General features: G+C 46.7%; 1 protein-coding gene across 1 annotated transcript in view; it reads right to left on the reverse strand.

Moving 5' to 3' along the window:
* Positions 1-4,206: 4,206 nt before the first annotated feature.
* The window catches only part of PRSS23 (serine protease 23), a 50,099-nt gene continuing 34,491 nt past the window's right edge, over positions 4,207-19,814 (reverse strand). Inside the window, exon 2 of the mRNA XM_069639715.1 lies at positions 4,207-6,120. Coding sequence (XP_069495816.1) covers positions 4,985-6,109 — 1,125 coding nt within the window. The 5' untranslated portion in view covers positions 6,110-6,120 and the 3' untranslated portion in view covers positions 4,207-4,984. The remainder of the gene's footprint in view (positions 6,121-19,814) is intronic.

The raw sequence follows: 19,814 nt of genomic DNA on the forward strand, positions 1-19,814 counted from the left end.
CAGAGGTGGTTCACAGATTACAGAGGGAGCCAAGGGCTCAAAATGAACAATTCTGCTATAAATGTGGATACGCGTTCCCACATGAAGGGGTGTGCTGAGCGATAGGTCAAAGATGTTTGGCATGTGGAGAAGAGGTATGTTTTGAATATGCATGTCCCCATGCAAGAAAGATGGGGAAGGGAGTAACTGGCCACTCAGTGGTGAAAAGCAGCACCACAGCGACACAAGTATCGCAAGTGGCAGCTCAGATACATGGCAGGCACAAGGAGGAAGGGAGACGGTACAGGGAATCAGAGGATGAGAGCCCAAGAAGAGAGCGAAGAAAGAGGCAGAGATATCAAGGGGCCTCCACAAATTTCAGAGCGTTGCTCGAGGCGGAATTTCTGATACCTCCTGGAACAGTTCCCATCGGAGTCGAAGGTGAGCTCATCTGAGGGGGAACAAAGAAAGAAGGGATACTTATATGCATTCGGAAACAAGGTGGCAACTGAACACAGCCCGATGCTACTCATGAACCTGAATGAAAAACCAATAGAATTTCTCATAGACACCGGCACCAAGGTTAACGTTATAGTGAACACATTTACAAGGAATTGCCCAATATGCCCCGACTTCACTCATCCAGTATGGACATCTATCCTTATGGAGACAAGGTCTCCCTGAAGTGCAGAGGACAATCCGAGGGCAAATGTAGGTATAAGACATAGGAGAAAACCATTCCCATCCACGTGATCTACACCGTCAAGGAATGTGGATGCATCTTAAGTTTCAAAACAGCTGTGGACATGGACGTGATCCATGTTCTGTACAAACTCATGGTTCATAAATATATGGACACAGTAGACCAAATCAGTCAACTACATCCAACGCTGTTCAAGGAAATCGGGAAGCTACGAAATCAACAAATCAAGCTGCACATTGACAAAAGTATTCAACCCATAGCACAGCATTACAGAGGAATCCCCATCAATGTCCAGCGGCAAGTAGAGGAGGAGCTCCACTGCCTCCTTGCGCAGGACATCATAGAGCCAGCAGTGGGTCCCACCACATGGGTATCCCCCATTGTACCCGTTCCGAAGAAAGGCTCTGAAGCCATTCGCCTGTGTGCAGACATGCGGAGGCCAAACCAGGCCATTAAAAGAGAAAGGCACCTGGCTCCACTGATATGATTGAGTTATTGAATGGGGCCAAGGTCTTCTCGAAACTTGACTTGCAAAAGGGGTACCATCAACTGGTCCTAAGCCCAGAGAGCATGAACATTACAACCTTCACAACACACCTGGGGCTCTACAGATACAAAAGTTTACGCTTTGGTGTGTCCTAGGCGGCTGAAATATTCCAAGAGGAAATCCATAAGATAATTAAACACACCCCCAAACTGTATAAACTACAGCAACTACATCTTATTTTTCGGAACAGATGTCGAGAGGCACAACAACACTCTCTTGCGGGTGTTTATGGCTCTTGGGGTGGCTACTCTCACACTAAATAAAGAAAAGTGTGAGTCCAGGAAGAGAAACCTCCGTTTCTTTGGGCACATCTTTTCCAAACATGGGATGACTCAAGACCCTGAGAAGGTAACGGCCCTCAATAAAAGCCCACCTCCATCAAATGTCTCTGAGTTCCAATCCTTTTTAGGGCTCACAAGCTACTGCACACGGTACATAAAAGATGTTGCCACCATCAATTAGCCACTCCGTGCCCTCACCAAGCAAAACACAGCATTCAAGTGGTCTGCCTAGTGTCAACAAGCATTCGCAAACTTCAGGAATTGCATTGCGCAAGCACATAATATGTCATATTTTTAAGCAGTCTGGACCTCAGAACTAATAGTGGATGTGAGCCCAGTTGGATTAGGGGCAATTCTGGCTCAGAAAGACAAGGACAGCTCAACACACCGGCACATCGTTTCCTATGCAAGCAGGAGCTTGACGAAGACGGAGCAGACCTACTCGCAGGCAGAGGAGAGTCTGGCGGTCGTCTGGGCTTTGCGAACACTTTAATTTATTTCTATATGGCAAGTCTTTTAAAATCACCACACATCACCAGGCTCTGCTGTTCCTATATGGGAATCTGCAGCCCAAGATGCCACCACGCATTGCCAAGTGGGGTCTGAGGTTAAAGGACTATGCATTTGAAATTGTGCACCGACCAGGGAAAGACGAGAATCCTGCCAACTTTTTGTTGAGACATCCTATAGCAGGAGACAAGCCGGAGCATTCAGTGGCAGACAGATATACAAGATACCTAATTCAGCAGAACATACCCCAAGGTATTGACCCCACCATATTCACTCATGCGGTAAATGCAGTCAGGGCGATGGAGGAGGGGAAAGGAATGGGACGCCTGGAAGTGGAGGAAGTGCAGAAAGATGTGGAAGGTTTGCTACAGGCCAGAGAGGAACTAGCACTGTCAGAAGAGAACGTTCTGCTCAAAGGACGCAACCTGGTTGTACCTGCTCAGCTGCGAAAGAAGGCCTTGGACATAGCCCACGAGGGACACAGAGGGGTTGTCTCCACCAAGAGGATGCTGAGACAAAAGGTGCAGTCCCCTGGTCTTGACACCATGGTAGAGGAACTGTTACGTGAGTGTCCCACATGCTGGTTGATCACCCCTAACCGGCACACTGAGCCTCTGAGCATAACGGAACTTTCAAGAGGGGTCTGGGAAGTAGTAGCGGCTGACTTTTTTGGGCCTATGGAGGGTGGGAAATACGTGCTCCCGATCCTGGATGAGTATTCCCGGTTTCTCGAGGTACAACTAGTAGCATCCATGTAGGCTTGTCACGTTATCCCCATGTTAGACAGGATTTTCACATCATATGGAATCAAGTCAAGACGAACAATGGTCCCCGTTCACTTGACAGGATTTCAAGACGTTCAGTGAATACATGGGGTTTCAACATCGCAAAATTACTCCATTATTGCCACAGGTGAACGGAATGATAGAACACTTCATGGCCAACCTGAAACAAGCGCTTCAGATTGCGCATCTCATGGGCCAACCATACAAACAGGTTCTTCATCTACTTCTAAGGGACTACAGGAACACCCCACACAGCTCAACACGGAAATGCAGTGATGTTTCGGAGGAACATCCGCATGCAGCTACCCTAGAATCTGAGGCCTGCCACCACATAGGTGGTGAGGACATGGGGAGAGAAACGAGCAGGCTAAAAGAAAGATGAAACAATATGCGGTTGCTAAACAGAAAGCCAAGGAATCGTCACTGGAAGTGGGGGAGACAGTAGGGGGTTAAACAACCACAGACCAACAAACACGTGGCCACATACCAAGAGGATCCGCTCATCGTAACTGCACGACAAGTATGGATGATCACCGCAGTGGGAGACCAACGACAAATAACGAGGAACTCGTCATATCTCACGGGGATAACACGGACCATGCTAGAGAGACAATACTCTCGAGAAATAAGAGAAATTTACTCATCAGATGAACCATACCATGGTGATGGGGAAGAATCTGTTGCCAATGGGCGGAGTGATTTCGAGTGTGAGCAAATACCTCGATCATCGGCAGGGAGCTGCCTAAGCCCCAGAGAGCACGAACCACACCTAAACGCCTCATTGAAGAGATGGACCAAATCCATCTTGCAAATGTTTAATTTGGGGGGGATGTCATGTTAGGTATTGTAGTTCGGGAGGGGGCGGGCCAAGGGAAGTGGGGCGGGATGTGACGCAAGGGAAATGGAAGGCAGTTGGTGTTTGGGGGAAAAGCAATAAAGACGTGTTTGAGACCAGCTCCGTCTCTGTGCCTTTTTTCCGCACGCAGCGTGGCGGTTGTCGGCCTTGCAGGTTCTGCCAGAGTGGGAGGAACGCGACAGAAATTAGTTGCAGAACCCGAATTCGGCATTCCGGAGAATTTCTATGTAAGGACTGAAATGATTTCCTCATTAAGTGAATACAGGGACAGGGACGAGAAACATTGCTACCCAATGAAACATTATACAATCGTCAAAATTGCTGTGTTTGCCCCCAGTTGACCCACTCACTTGGTTTATGCAACGTAGGTCAAACTTAATGTATGCTTTGTTATCCTGTAGAACGGTCTCCATTGTGAAGGAACTGGACGAGCATTGCAGCGCTACACTGCAGCTGGGCACAGGAATGATGTACCAGGCATATGCATTGAACAAACAAAGTCATTTTCGACACTGGCGAAAGGTAAACTAGTGACTGGCAGACACTTTACAGAGGAATGCAATGTTTATTTCCAAAAGACAAGCTTACAACATTGGCCCTCAACCTGGGTCCAAGATTGGAAAGTGGTTCTGGTTCTGTGCTGGTTTGACTGAAGAGGAACATAAGACAACACCAGCAAGAAAACTAAAGGGATCGGAAAAAGAAAATATTTAAAAACATCACATCCCTGCATCACAAAAACAGAAAGTGCCAACAAACAGAGAAAGGAACCAGAAAACACATTTTTGAGAGTACATGCAAAATACGTTGCATATTTGTATCTGTAGCATGAGTCCTGAGAACATGTTCCTCTATTCTTTAAGTATTACTGCCTGGCAAAGCCAGCAACAGCTCCAGGGAGCAGGTTAGCACAAAAGTAATGACCTGAAAAGTGCAGACCTGGGTAAGAAAGAAAAATACAGCCAGTTGGACAACAGAGCATTGTTGTTGAGGTTTCCTAGTATTAGTGTATATTTCCAATATCTGGAGAAAATGGCATGTGCTTAATACCAGCAGTACATCAAGGGTAAACCTAAAAAGTCTGACATTTGAGGGGTCTTAAAAGCTGGTAATTTTATGTCTGTTTATTTTTCTTCTATCCTTTTGTAACAGCTTAAGCGAAGGCAGTGTTAAATGTCTGGAAACGGTGTGGCTTTTAGGTCAAAGTCCACGTCAAACATGAGAATACAAAACATTTTAACGACATGAAAAAGTTTGGCTTTTCCTAGAAAAAGTATTTAAGACCTTGAAGTGCTATTGCTCATGTGGGGCGTGTCCATTGTCTTATCCGTCCCTACAGTCGGCATAGTTTCCCTTGATCCAGTAACAGATCTGGGCATACTTTAGGGGGGTAATGCGAACGGCCACGTTGTAGTCCTGAGGCACCCCGTTGTTGTCCACCCACTGGTTCCCTGAGAATATTCCAATAATTTTGCGTTCCCATTTTTGCGTCTGCCTCTTCCACATCCTTACGTATACTCCGGAGCCACTTGCCCCCGGCTGGGCGTCGCACTGCTGATACAGAAGGTCGTAGGTTTCGTCTTTGACTTCGCAGAAGCGATACACCAGATGTCCCGGTCTGTCATTGTCATAGCCGGAGAAGTGAATCCTTCCCCCAGGCAGCAGTTTCCCTGATGGGCTGACACCAATCTTCATGAACTTCCGCTTGTGTGGCTTCTTAAGTTCCAATAGGGCATAGTCGTAATCCATGCCAATGTCATTGGCGTTACCCTCAATCCACCCTTTGGGGACATGTGTGCGCTTGACTCTTATCCACTGAAATTTCATCTTTTCGGGCAACGCAGAAGTTACCGGGTCCAGTTTCTTGCCCCCATCCTTTAGCTTAGGTTTCATGAAGCCCACCCTAAGTTTCTGCGCTCCTTTGACGTAGCTCTTGCCATCATGAATACAGTGGGCCGCGGTAAGTACGTGCTTTTCGGCCACGAGAGTTCCTGTGCAACCCGTAGACAGCTTCACTGATGTGGAAAAGGGATAATTGAGTAAAAAGTCCTTCCCAAAGATGCTAAACCGGCCGTCATGGCCATAAATTTGCCTCTTTGTTCGGGATCTAGCCCCAGAAGAGGCACCGCCATTGTTGATAACGTAAATTCCAACTTTGGTTGCAGTGCGGGTCCCGTTAGAGTACAAGGTCTCATAAGACAGATATTCCTTCAGTTCCTCAAATGTTGGTGACGGAGAACGCTTGTGGCACGCTGGCCCGCATGGCGACACCACCTCCAAGTTTGCCTTCGCATCAAAGTGTGGTTTGTCCAAATCCATGATGGACTGCGGAAGGATTACGGGAACTTTGTAATTTGGCCATGTGGGCTTCCAACGGGAGTTAGAAGGAGCAGCATTCTGAAGAGAGCACAGGAAAACAACCAATGCTGGAAGGTGTTTGCTTCCCATGGTGATCTCCCCTAAAGGAAAGAAAAGAATAAGATACATCAACATAACCGATATAGTTATACGTAAAGACAGGCAAAATAAGCACATTTCTTATCATTTGCATACATAACGGGCATTTTTTCCATTAAGGATGTGCTCTTACAGTTCCACTGTGACACAAATGTTTTGCATAATTTTAACATAAAACGTTTTCTTGTAGGTTACTGTGTACATGATAGTTTATGGGGACTACGAAATAACGATTGTACAATAGACTGCGTTCAAGTTAGGATGCCTCCTCCTCCCCCAGTACAGTGATATGATAGTTTATTTGTATAGCGCCTATACACAATGTGTTAAGAAGCACTCTTTAGATGTATAATTATTAGCAACCAGGGAGAGGCGGCAACCAATGACGTGCATGGAAGCCGGGAACACGGGCGTGAATGGCTGCTATCCGCCTGCATTCCACAGTGGCCTGCAGGCACCTCTACCTCGTCCACCACATGTTTTCCAATCAGGCCCTGGCCCTGCCTTCACCCTTCGCCCCACGGATCGCAAGAATATGCCCCTGCCCTCTGGCTAAAAAAAATCGTACCTTCCTGCTACTGCCTCCACGCTAGGACCATGTCTCGCCCACATGCAATGGAAATAGAAAAGGGCCAACGGCGCATTTTTCCTTCTCGTGGCTACCATTTTTTGTTAATTCTTAGACCATGCCCTTTGAGAGAGTAGCAATGAACACACTTTGGCAGGCGGACTTTTCAGTTATGGGTCCCGAGTCAGCAGAGCTCGGGCTGCAAGCCCAAAATGGAAAAGCTTGCTCATCAACGCTGTGCTTAAAACTGTATAAGCACCCGACGTGAGTGAGCTAGCCAGTGAGCTACCTTCAATGCCTGTGTTGCGCTACAGGTGCCATTCTGCCACTGCAACTGCCAGGGTGCCACCATGCTGCCCCCACTCTCGCTCCACATGCCCCCTCTTAAATCTAAAGCCCTCTCTTATCCATCCCATCCCCGTCCATGCCCAATCAATCTCACTCAGCTTTCCTTGACTTTGCCGCAACCCACATCCTGCTGCTCCCCACCTGCAATGAACAGTGAAAAGGGACTTAGACCCTCACCACACTGACGATAAATATGCCAGGGGCCTAAGAGCCTAAATATCGGCATTTGTGGGAGAGCTTGGGCATTTGGGCCTACTTTGGCTTAGGCTGGCAGGCCATACAGCCAAGTCTGCCTGCAAACACGTCTTAATGCCACATTGGAGCATGCAATCTTCTCTCAACACAATCAGAAAGTGTAGAATGCAGGCTCTAATCACCAATAGAAGCTTCCCATAGGGATATCATGAAGACAAGACAAACTCGCACAAACGTCTCCCTCTTTTTACTGCACAATCTCTTGTAGCAATCGAGTCCTTAGAATCGGGCTGTATTGTGTGCAATGTGACTGTCGCAACTTGTTAGAAACCCTCGCTTTTGGCTTGAGGCCACTAATTTGAGAAGCGGTTACCACACACTGGCGTAACAGGGGCCCCCGCAGCCCCAGCGGTGCGGGGGGGCCCGCGGTGTGGGGGGCCCAGTGCTTTAAGTGGGCCGGGGCCTGCCGGGGCCGGGCCCCGCCAGTCTCCAAAAAGTGGGGCTGAGCCAGGGCCCTGCCGGGGCCCCCCAATCGCACCACGCCATGGCAGGACGCATTATCCCGCCACGGCCGCAGCCGCGATGGGAGATGCGCCCGCCAGTGTAACGTTAGGCAAGTGGACAGAAGTGCCAGCCAGCCACAGCGTCGCTGAGGCTGGCTGGCACTTCTGTCAGTCACTGTAACTTCCCTGATGACCCCCCCATCTGAGGGGTCATCAGGGAAGTTACAGGTGCCTGTCTCCTTTGGCACATCTTTATAAAAGATGCCTTGAATTGTGTACGTTTCAAGCCATCTTTTATAAACGTAGAAATATTTCTACGTTTATAACAGACGGCTTGAAACGTACACAATTCAAGGCATCTTTTATAAAGCTTTGTCGACGGACAAAACCACCTTGGGTTTTGTCCGTCCTCAACGCTTTATAAAAGATGGCTTGTACGTTTCAAGCCATCTTTTATGAACACAGAAATATGTTACAAATGTCTATGTTTATAAAAGGTGGCTTGAAAAGTACACAAACCGTAGTAAGGTAAGCACACAAGTGTGCGCAACTTACTATGGTTTGTACACTTTCAAGCCACCTTTTATAAACATAGAAATATGTAACATTGCAATGTTTATAAAAGAAGGCTTGAAAAATACACAAACCATACTAGTACGCATACAAATATATAAATGCTCTACTACATTTATATATTTGTTTGCGCACCCTACTATGTTTTGTGCACTTTTAGGCCACGCCCACAGCGGATGCCACGCCCCCAAATGAGGGCCCCCCCTCAATTTCTTACCCCACTTAAAGCACTGGGGGGGCCCCACCAGCACATGGCTGGGAGGGGGCCCCAGTAAAAAAAAAAAAAAAAAAAAGTTGCTTTTGAAATTCACTCTGCATTCATAAAGAACATTTCTGTAACAGAAATAATTTCTTTATGAAGGCAGAGTGACTACAAAAATAAACTTTCTTTTTGAAGTCTGAGGGCCCCCGTACCCCATGACATGGAAGACCCTAGGCTGGAGGCCTCCATGTCATGGGGTGGGGGGGTGGGGAACCCTATGCCTTCAAAAAGAAATTGTTTGTTTTTGAAGCCACTCAGCCAACATAAAGAAATTATTTTGATTATGGTTCGGTCCTTAACTGAAATAATTTCTTAATGAAGTTATAGTGACTTAAAAAAGAAACAATGGGGCTCATTCTGACCATGCCGGTCCGGAAACAACGGTGCTGGTAAGCTTACAGGCACTGTTGTTTCCGGACCGGCATATTACAGGTCTGCCTGGTGGGGCTGCCGTGCCCGACAGGTCTGACCCTGCCAGGCACAGCAGCCACGGTAGGCAGACCTGTCACGGAAGCACCGGCACCGTTAACAATGGTGCCGGTGCTTCTGTGTCCCCATTCCCGTGGAGTCTGGGGTTTAACGAAATTACCGGCACCTGATTTCCCAGCCGCCGGACTTGAAATAGCACGGTGGCACCGGGAAGTCAGGCCATAGTAATTTTTTATGGGTCTGGCGGCAACCCGCCGGTAGCACCGGCACGGTTACCGCTGGACCCGTAATGAGCCCCAATTTCTTTTTTAAGTAATAGGGCCCCCCCTCAACTCCATGAGGTGTGCGTGTATGAGTCTATGGTGAAAGGGTGCACACTCAAATGTATAGCCGGCTGCCTGTGTGTGTATGGTGAAAGGGTGCACACTTAAATGTATGGGTGGCTGTGGGGGTGTGCCTGCATGGTGAAAGGGTGCACACATAAATGTATAGGTGGCTACCTGTGTGAGTGTATGGTGAAAGGGTGCACACTTAAATGTGTGGATGACTGGGTGTGTATAAGGTGAAGGGTGTTTGTGCTTGTGTACAGGGGCACAAGAAAACCTTCATTTCGGGGGGCTAACCCTTCAAATGTTGGGAGAGGCGCTAACTTCACATGCGGTGGGGAGGGGGAAACTTATTTGTGTGGGCGCATCCAAATTATTTACGCATTTTAATGAGACTATTCTAGTGCAGATTCAATGTTACAAGCAGTTAACTCTCTCCTATAAGTCTCCTGTTCCCTGTCTACCCTTCCAATCACTCCCCTGGCATGCAAGTACTAAACCCACATCACGATTTCAATCGCCTAAACAATGTGGCATTTGAATGCAGGTACTAACAGTGAAATGCTTTACGTTGGTAATTGCTGGGTTCTTGTTAACAGCAAAAACCAGGTGCCGTTTAAAATCTGTGTCCTGTTCGGTCTGGCAACTGCTCTAAAGGTTAGCCAAGTTGAGTCAATATAGCCCAAAATGTCAGGGGGGGTAGTGCTGAAGCCCAGTCAACTCAATGGTGTTGCGCTACTACTTGTGTTTAATGCCTTGCTTACTCCTAGCCCTATTCTTCCTCGTCCCAGTACTTATATACGAGGCAGTACGTGTGTTTGAGGCACTCTGCCTCATACAAAAGTACTGGGAAGAGGTAGAGGTACATGGAGGTAATGCCTGATTTAGCTACCTGTAATCTTCATCACTCCTAGTCCCACTGTTCCTCATCCCAGTACTTACCTATGAGGCAAGGAGCCTCATACGAAAGCTCTGGGACAAGGAAGAGGGACGCAGAGGTAATTCTGGGCCAAGGAGCTGTTTGTGGAGGTTGGGGTGGTGGGTGGGAGGGAGAGTGGATGTGTGGGGGGGCAGGATTGTGTGATAAATCATAATGGTTGTCCATGTCCAGGCTAAGCAGGCATGATATATGGTATTAGTGGCTAGAGAGGCATTTTGATTTAGCCAGTCTAGTCATTCCTCAGTTTGGTATGACTTTCTTTTAACTGGACATTTCTGATAAAGTAGTCCTGCTAACTTTAATTACCTGGCTAGATTGGCATTTGGGTGCTGCCAGTCTAGCCATTTCTTACTGCGGCATTGTATATTTTTTTGGGCATCTGTGATAAAATGATACGATATGATTCAAGTCATTTATAATGCGCCTGTATACAAGTGTACACAAGGGAGGGATGATAGAGGGAGGACAAGACAAACGATCTCACTAGGCCTTGTGTCATTGTGAGAACGAGAAGTGCAAGGGAAAAGGGAGCAGGGAAGTGCAAGTGAGAGGGGAGGGGAAAACAGGGCAGCAATGCTCTCAGTAAGTGCAGCCAGGGCAGAGCAGCTATTGGTTGTGCAAGGAGAACAATGGACTGCAGGGTTACAGTTACAGCCCCTAAGTGCATGGTAGGCCCGGAGGCAGTGCAAGGGTGACCAATCAAGAAAGAGCCTGGACTCAGAGAGACTCTGAGGGTAGCCAAGCAGCCAGTCAGTACAGCAGACAGGTAGGTCAGGTAGGTCAGCAGGGGGGGGAGAGAGCGAAAGCAGCAGAGAAGAGGAAAGCTTTTAGCTGCTTCCGAAACTTCAGGTTTTCCGCCTCAAGTTTGAGAGGGGCAGGGAGGCCATTCCAGTTGGAGGCACCAGCAGAGGAGAGAGGTCTACCCCCACTCTCTGCCTGGAGAAATGTCTAAGCCTTAGAGAGTTGGAGGTAGCTGAGTGAAGGGTTAGAGAAAGAAGGTATTTTGGAAGAGAGCATTGGATTTAGTGTTGGCACTGGCCCCAGAAAGCCTTGTGGGCAATGCAAAGGTTCTTGAACTTGATCCTTGCAGCCAGTGGAGAGATTTCAGGGCTGGAGAAATACAATCCCAGGGCTTGAGGCCAAGGCTAAGTCTTGCAGTCCTGTTCTGGATTATTTGCAGATGACGGAGACTAGAGGAAGACAGATTGAGAAAGTGGCTGTTGCAGTAGTCCAGCTTAGAGACAGTGAGCTTCTGGTGGAGAGTGAGAAAGGGAAGAGTTCCATTGAGGAGGAGCAGCTGGTAGTGGGACTTCTTGGTGATGTCCGAGATGTTAGGAGAGAAAGAGAGTGTGGCGTTGAAGATGACACCAAGGTTTTTTGCCTCGCAGGAAGGCAAAGGAAGAGGGCCCAAGGTGGTCAGTTATAGTGAGAGAGGAAACACAGTGGCAAGGGTCCCAATGAGAAGGATCTCTGTCTTACTGGCATTAAGGCAGAGATTGTTGGAGGCGCACCAATCCTGAATCGTGGATAGACAGTCAGGAATGAGCAAGAGAGGAGAGGAGGATGAGGGGAGCCTGAAGGAAAGCTGAGTCATCTGCACAACACTGAAAGTTAGAGGATAAGGTAGAGATCAGGGAGGCCAAAGTGGTCAAGTAGAGGTTGAAAAACCAGCGTGAGAGGATAGAGCCCTGGGGAATGCCACAGGTAGAGAGAGGTGGCGGAGAGAATGGGACCACGATCGACCTGGGAGCGGACTGGCGGTCCAAGTGGAAGTAGGTCAGTCACTCTAGAGTCTGATCTGTGATGCCCAGGTTCTCACAGAGTCGATTGATCAGGACGGCGATGTTGACCCTGTCGAAAGCAGAGGAAGGATGAAGGATGAGAATAGAAGGAATGCTGGAATCAAGGTTAGAGAGCAGCACAGGTGTTAAGGAGAGCAGTTTCCATGCCTCTGGCAGCTCTGAAGCCAGACTGATGGTCATGGAGACAACCAACAGATTCAGTGTGGAGAGTAAGCTGGGAGATGGCAAGCTTTTCCAAGAGTTTGCTCAGGAAAGGTGGAGATTGAGCGATAGTTTTCCAGCAGGTAGGATCAGCAGACTGCTTCTTGAAGCGTGGGTGCACAAGGGAGTGCTCAAAGGGAGAGGGGAACATTGCAGTGGCGAAAGAGTGATTACAGAAATCGGCCAAGGCTGGAGTGAGGGTGTCAATATGGGCTTTGATGGTTCTGGAGGAGCAGCGGAGCACCTGTTTGGACGACACTTTCATAGATCGGACTTGTCTAGAAACCTCGTCAGGTGTTGTCAGAGAGAAAGAGGAAAAAGGAGGAGGAGAGAAGAGATGGGCAAAATGGGCCGAGAGAGGAAGAGGACATAGAGGACAGGATGTCCTGAGATTTAGCAGAGAAATGAGAGGCCAGAGCTGTACAGAGGGCATGGGAGGGAACAGAAGAGGTATAGACCACAACAGGATTGACCAGTTCCTTGCAGATTTTAAAGAGTTTGGCCGTGTTGTTCGAGGCCATGGAGACACATGCTTTATTGTGTGCTCTCTTCTTGATGAGTGTGATTGCTTTGACTGGCATTTTGCTGAAAACAGTCTAGGTATGTCTAAATGTGGCCTGGCATTCTGTACTATAATGTTATTACGTGTTTACACTGGTCTACATTGTGCAGCCAGTTGGAAGCATTAATGTTCCTGTGCACTGTTGGTGACTTGCATGTATTGGATTGTGTTACCCTACAAAACAATTGCAAACACTCTGGCTTTATAGCCAATTTATCTCAGAAAGTGTGCTGTATATTGCATTAAAACACATATTTATATCTTTTTCCTAGTGCAGTGTGCGGCATACCCCTTCAGCAGCACGTTCATGCGTATTGTGCAAGCGTGACAGTCTAGGCCGGCCCAGAGTGTGGGGCAACCCGTGATTTGTTGCCGAGTTGGGGGGCCCCCTCAGCATGGCTCGCAGGGGGGCCCCCACATTTTGTGTTACGCCACTGTTACCACACACACAGTAAAGCCCTCGTTTGTGGACTCTGATGCTTCGTGTGTGCCTATCGATTGTATTATTGTATTGTTTTCGTTTCTTTTTTTTTAATGTGTTTTTGAAAGCTACGCAATCATACAAGTAAAATCAAATATAACACATTGAAAAGAGAACTCCAGCTCTGATGTATTTATGCATGTTACCAACTAAGCAGGCAAGGAAAAAGAGCTACACTTGATAATGCATCTTAATGTTAATAGGCATTTGTGTATCCCATGTCTATCCCATGTCTACCGTGAGTTTGGCCTCGAGGTGCTGTTGGCTTGTCATGTGAGATGTCACAGAGCAACATAACAGAGTAGTGTGTGTTAAGTTCCTAACTGGAGTGGAACCGACACCTGGTAAGCGAAAGAGATTTTATTTCGTATATTATTGATTATTTGTGTATGCAAAACACTTCACTTTAACGCGCTACGACCGAGAGCCGATGAAAGGAAAGAGGAATTATAAGAGGGTGGCATGAAAATGCGCACAAAAAGGGACCATTCAGTAATAATTGAGCACAGAATAGTTCTAGAATTGCCAAAACTTAAAGTGTTAGTGCAGGTCCTTAACATTTGAAAGTACAGGTCGTCGATGGGTTATGTAAGTATTTTTCAAAACACATTAATATTATGTTGCGTTTAAATTAAGCAAAAATAAAAACCATTCCATTGTGAGACCAGAATAAGCCATTTCAGCTAAGAAGCCACACCACTTACCTGTTATCCCTGGAAGTTTGCAGGGACAGCAGGGAGAGGTTCTACGTACAGAATCATGGTATCCAGTGATAATGTTGCTGTGAAAATGGCCACCAGGTGGCGACATTTCCCTAAAAATGCACCCCTAGACAATCAAACAATTTCCCCAAATATTCTAGGATTGGAGGTAATCATATATAATTATACCCCTCCCAGGGCCCGATTATCATGTAGGTTTTAAGTACCGAAAAGGACGTTAAAAGGCTTAACAACCTTTTCGGTACTTAGGACCTATTCTGAAGGTGGCGGATTCTTCCGAAGTCAGAAGGAATGCGCCACTTTCGGAATACATGTGGAGGTTGCTAGGATGGGTTGGAAACCAATTTAGCAACCGCCACATTCGTAAACTGGCTTTTTGGAAGCCTATTCTTCTGGCACTCCTCCAGTTTAATATGTGCGCTAAACTAGCGCACATTTACGGTACCCTTTTGGTGCTGTTAAACTGGAGGAGTGCCACAAGGAGCCTTGTTTGGTGTAAATGGAAGTGTCCATACACCGTGTTGTATATGGACACTTTCATGTACACCAGAGCAAGCAGCTTCAACATTGCTGCAACGTTGAAGCTGCTTGCTTTGGTGTACATGAAAGTGTTCATATACAACGCACGAGTGTATATGAACACTTTCATTTACACCAAAGCGAGCAGCTTCAACGTTGCAGGATGCAACGTTGAAGCTGCTCGCTTTAAATGAAAGTGTTCATATACACCACACCGGTGTATATGAACACTTTCCTATACACCACAGTAAGAAGCTTCAACATCCTGCAATGTGGAAGCTGCTCACTTTGGTGTATAGGAACTGTGTTCTCTGGTGCATTTTCGATAAATAACTTCCCTCGTTATTTAACGAAAATGCTGCCGAGATTCTGCAATCTGCCTGTTTCCATTAGAAACAGGCGGATTACAGCGAAAGCACTATCGTGCTTTGCGAAGTCGCCCAGGCCCACATGAGAATAGCAGTGGTGTCTGGGTGTCAAGAAATGGGGCAGTGAGTCGTGCTATTTATCACGCTCACTGCGCCAAGATGAGAATCGGGCCCCTAGAATATGTGTTGCTGTGGAAATAGCCACCAGGTGGTAATATTTCCCTAAAAATGCACCCTCCAGAAAAACACTTTTCCCAAATATTCTAGGCTTGGAGGTAATAATATATAATGATACCCTGACAGTCTAGAAAAGTAGACACCCCTCGAACAGAAGGCAATGCAGGATAATTGATTTGCCGAAGACCAACCGCCTCATTTAAAGTATAAAAATATATGCTCATTACCTATTACGTAGCTATTGGTTTAACTAGAGTGCGGCCATTTTAAGGTAACCAGAATCGCCATTTTGTTTTCTGTATGTTTCTCTTTAACATCGCCACTTTTGCCTCATGTAAAACTGCTTTGCTGTAGATATTATTTTGCTTCAATGGTCCAAGGTTATTAAAGACATGTTGAAACATTGCGCGAGGAGCCAGACAGAAAAACCTGTTTTCCTCCTTCACAGCAAGGCATTCTTATCAGTACACGGATGCCAGTGAGTCTCCTTAAAAGAATAGCAATGCACGAAACTAATATTAAAGGGTTTGAATTATGTTCTTCTTTACGGCCCCCCTTCTGAGCGCTGTGAGCCCCGGAGAGCAAGCTGACCTCTAGAGCGTGAATCGAAACCAGGAGATAGTAAGGCCTGGAATGTGCCAGTCCCCCTTCGCGCAGCTTGTCCATGAAAACAGAAGTGCTGTGTTCTCGAAAATAAAGAATAGTGTCTGTAAATTCGAGATTGCAAACTGTTACTAAATATGGTGATCTAAAATGTCATATTCGTCACCATTGTCAATCATCCCCTCCACTTCAAAGAGAATGAATTAGGGGCGGCATCGAACGTGTCAAATGTGTCATTACTGATTGTGAGACACTCATTTTGTATATATGTAACTGATGTACAACTTTTGTTAGCTTGCGTCCCCCGAGGTCTGTTAGACACACGTTGCGGGGCGTGGGACCATTTGGCCAACTGGGACTATTTGTTTTTTTCAATAAACCCTAGATTTTGGCAATACAACCTCGTGTCTGACGTATCAGTTTGTGTGTGGTGATTGTGCCTTGTTTCCACATCCGAGGGTCGTGCAGGGGCCCCTTCAACCCCTCCTAGAATAATTGAGGAAAGAATGTTAGGGGTCTTGGGAAGAAAAGTCACCTACCTGGTGAGTTTTTCACTGTGACATAATCACATGGAACCAAGTGTCACAAGGATGGGACTGTGCAGAACAAGTTAAATGTAATTCGCAAAAGCGCAACATCACTGTAGGAAGTGAGTTACGTAAGTGAGCCCAAAACAGTTTGAAGAGCTCGAGCTCTGAAAATGCTAGGCGCTTGGTGACCTCTGGCCACAGGAGAGGCCTGTTAATAAATCTGTGGGAGTTATTTTAAATGAAATGCAAATTGCCTGCAAGGGAATCGCCAATGTTAGCACTTATGTGCTGCTGGGACCCCTGCATGCAGTTTTCATAACTTGCAAGGCGGAGTGCAACAGTGAAGAGTGGAACAAGGCAAAATCCACTTAACTTTCATTTTTATGCCCAGTTTTGCCAAAAGAAAAGCGCTGCCTGCAACTTATGCTTTGCAGACGGCGTTTATTGATGAATTCCTATGGAATCTGCCTGCTCATTAGCAGGTGCAAATGCAAAGGGGATTCCATAGGAATCTATTGGTTTTATGCTGGAATGAAAATATGATGCAGGCGTAAAAATGTGGTGCTATTCTAAGATGGAAGAGGAAAGCAAAGCGGAGATGCAAACTCTGCTTTGTACCCTTAAAATGCCTTGGACGGGCATGCAAAGGAGCTGAAGCGCAAAATGGGCATGTAAAAGCAATAGACCTTGCTTGTACGCGTTCAATTTGCACTGCGCTCATTAGAAAATGCTACCTGTCTTTACGTGCAACAGAAGCCTACAGTACTAGCCCAAAGAAAACAAGTCAAGCTCACCTCTTCCCTGGCAACTCCATTTCACTCAATTTTGTTTTGCCCTGGTAGAGTTTTAACGCTGTTAACATGCACATGTTAATACCACAAAAGATCACCTCCTTGTTCTTCAGAAAATGACTTGTGCCGTTACATTCATGGAACTCTGTTCTGAAGAATTTTAGAACTATGGGCCACTGAGCGGGCGAGCAGTGAGTGATTGAGCACTTCAGTGGTCGAATGAATGAGTGGCGGCATGAGGGAAGGAGAGAAAGGAACGAGGGAGAGATTGATACACTTGCCACAGTGATATATGACACCATCGTGGCAACAGGGCATAAATAATACAGCCATCAGAGTCCCCATGCAACACAGCCATATACCCTATGAATGACGTGAGGATGGTGCAGGACTTATGCCCATTGAACAATATCGTAGAGGAAGAATTCCCAGTGGTACCCAATTCCACTACAATTGTTTGCAAAATACCCACTGAAGCAACACACTTTACTGTGATAGATCTCAAGAATGCATTCTTCTCCGCTCCGTTGCACCCAGAGTCCCAATATCTCACTGCATTTACTTACGGTGGGAAAGATTTCAGCACACTAGATTACCTGAGGGGTACCATGAGTCCCTGAGATATTAAAGACAATTTCCACTGTTGCTGGCTTGAGTGGCTGGTAATGGCCTGGAGCCCAAATTACATGCTTGGGCCTTAATGGTGCACTGGTGCTGATATCGGCCAATCGATCATGCCACTGGGGCATCATTGCTATTAGAGCCCAGAGGCCAACCCAGCAGGTGTTAACACCATGTTACAAGTTAAGAACAAACACACAGCCACTGTGCAGGTTGTTTAGAAATGGCTGTGAAGGAAATGGAAGACCCGTCTTCCATTTTCATGGCGGGCAGGGACGTGATCTGCCACATTTCAGCAGTGTCGTGGGTGGAGGGGTCAGAGAGAGAAAACTGACCACCCAAAGTGGGCTTGGTGGAGTGGGTTTGGAGTGTGGGGGGAACACAAGAGTTTTGGACAGAGGGTGAGCGTGATTGGGGGCAGTGCACGCACAGAGCTCATAATTTGCTAAGGCAAGCTGAGATCTGCAGTTACTGCCCACTTGGGTTGTAATGATGTGTGAAATGCCATGTTTGGAGGTGTACCCATCTTGCCAACCCCTCTGATCCCTTTCATCCCTTGGATCAAAGTGTACTATATTAATTTACACAGTTTAACTAGAAGAAACAGTGAATTATAAAGTGAATGTCAGCTTAGAGATGAGAGGGAGCTGCAAATGTCGGTTCATGAAAGATGCAAGGGGCCTGCAGCCAGCTTTCTCATGCACATTTAAGTGCTGGGTATGCTAGATACTAATATGCACTGAACAACTATCATCACGTACGTGGCGATCTGGTGTCAACCGTAACACCCCCCAAAGCCTCCCCCAATGTGGGCTTGCTCGCTCGCATCCGCAGTGATAGATTTTCAGAGGCCTGTTCACGCCAATGCACCTTTTACTTTCAACTCCAATTTGGGAGGGGCACATTTAAATTTAGAAAAAGCAGAAATTGCTTCGAGGGGGCCGTTTTGCTATGTTGTAAAGTGCTTTGTTTGCATTTGAGCTAGGGTCACGCTAGAAGCAGTAACATAAATTGAGATTGTGTCCAGTCTACACATTTGCCAAGAGCCTGCAAATGAACGTCCCTGGCACTCAGGTCTCAGGAAGATAGCTCAGGGGCAACATGCTCGCCTTAGAAGCAAGACGACGCAGAGCACCACAGGTTGGATCCCCGGGTCCACGCTGAGAAATCTCTGGGTATTAAGCACGTAATAAATAACCTATCATATCATACCTCGTGTAGAGCTGTGTATGGGCCCATCCAGTGCAGGCCTGCTACTGGCGCGTGTCCAGCTGTGCCTGGTGTCAGCGTTCCGAGCCTGCCAGACCATGGCCTGTGTAGTTTTCTCTGCCTCAGGTGTGCTGCCCCATGTGACAGAAAAGACGCTCCTCAAACTCCCTGTTTGAAATCTACCCGATTCCCCCAAACTGAAAGTCAATGTATTCATGAGTGACAATACTTCTCTTTCCCAGTAGATGGCAGTACCACCCATATTTAGAATCACGCCATAGGTTCCAGATATTAGGAATTAGGTTTCTTGTTTTGTAGTACTCTGGAGAGAAACTATAAGTCAGAGAAAACATCTTATTTTATTGGAAGCCGCGTCGTTAGAATGAGTTGATACAATTAAATACATAAGAATAACGTATTTCCTTTTAGCGAAACGAGTAAGCCATTGGAACCTCCATAGACCTATTTGTTTCATATTTTAACATTTTCATTTCAGTGATATTTTTAACGGCTAATTCATTATATTATTTTCAACAGTATCGGCTAGGGCCCTCATTTAGTGACAGGTCACGTGTTTTTTTTCAAACTTCTTTGCTGCGGTATGACGTCCATTCACCGCTTGTTTTTTCTTCTGCTGCATTTTTGGCCAAAAACAGGCTGAACCGGGCTCGATTTACAGAGCAGTGCAAAGTGTATTTTGCACTGCAAAAGTACTCTTTCCACCACGCTACATGGGCCTAATTCACGGTGCAAAGAGTACTCTTGGAGTGCAAAGTGGCTGTGCACTGCAACATTACATTTTGCACCACTCTGTGAATCAGGCCCGATTCAACGTGTGTGTTGGTAATGCAAAGTCCCTTTAGAGCGCGCTAAACGTTCCATGAATCTGGCCCTTCATCTGCTATTCTTATATGCAAGTGTTTACCGTTGAATTAAGCGGGGATCCTACACTATGTAAAGCCCTGC

Source organism: Ambystoma mexicanum, chromosome 7q (genome assembly GCF_040938575.1).
Source record: "Ambystoma mexicanum isolate Mex_15411 chromosome 7q, UKY_AmexF1_1, whole genome shotgun sequence".
Classification (NCBI taxonomy): Eukaryota; Metazoa; Chordata; class Amphibia; order Caudata; family Ambystomatidae; genus Ambystoma; species Ambystoma mexicanum.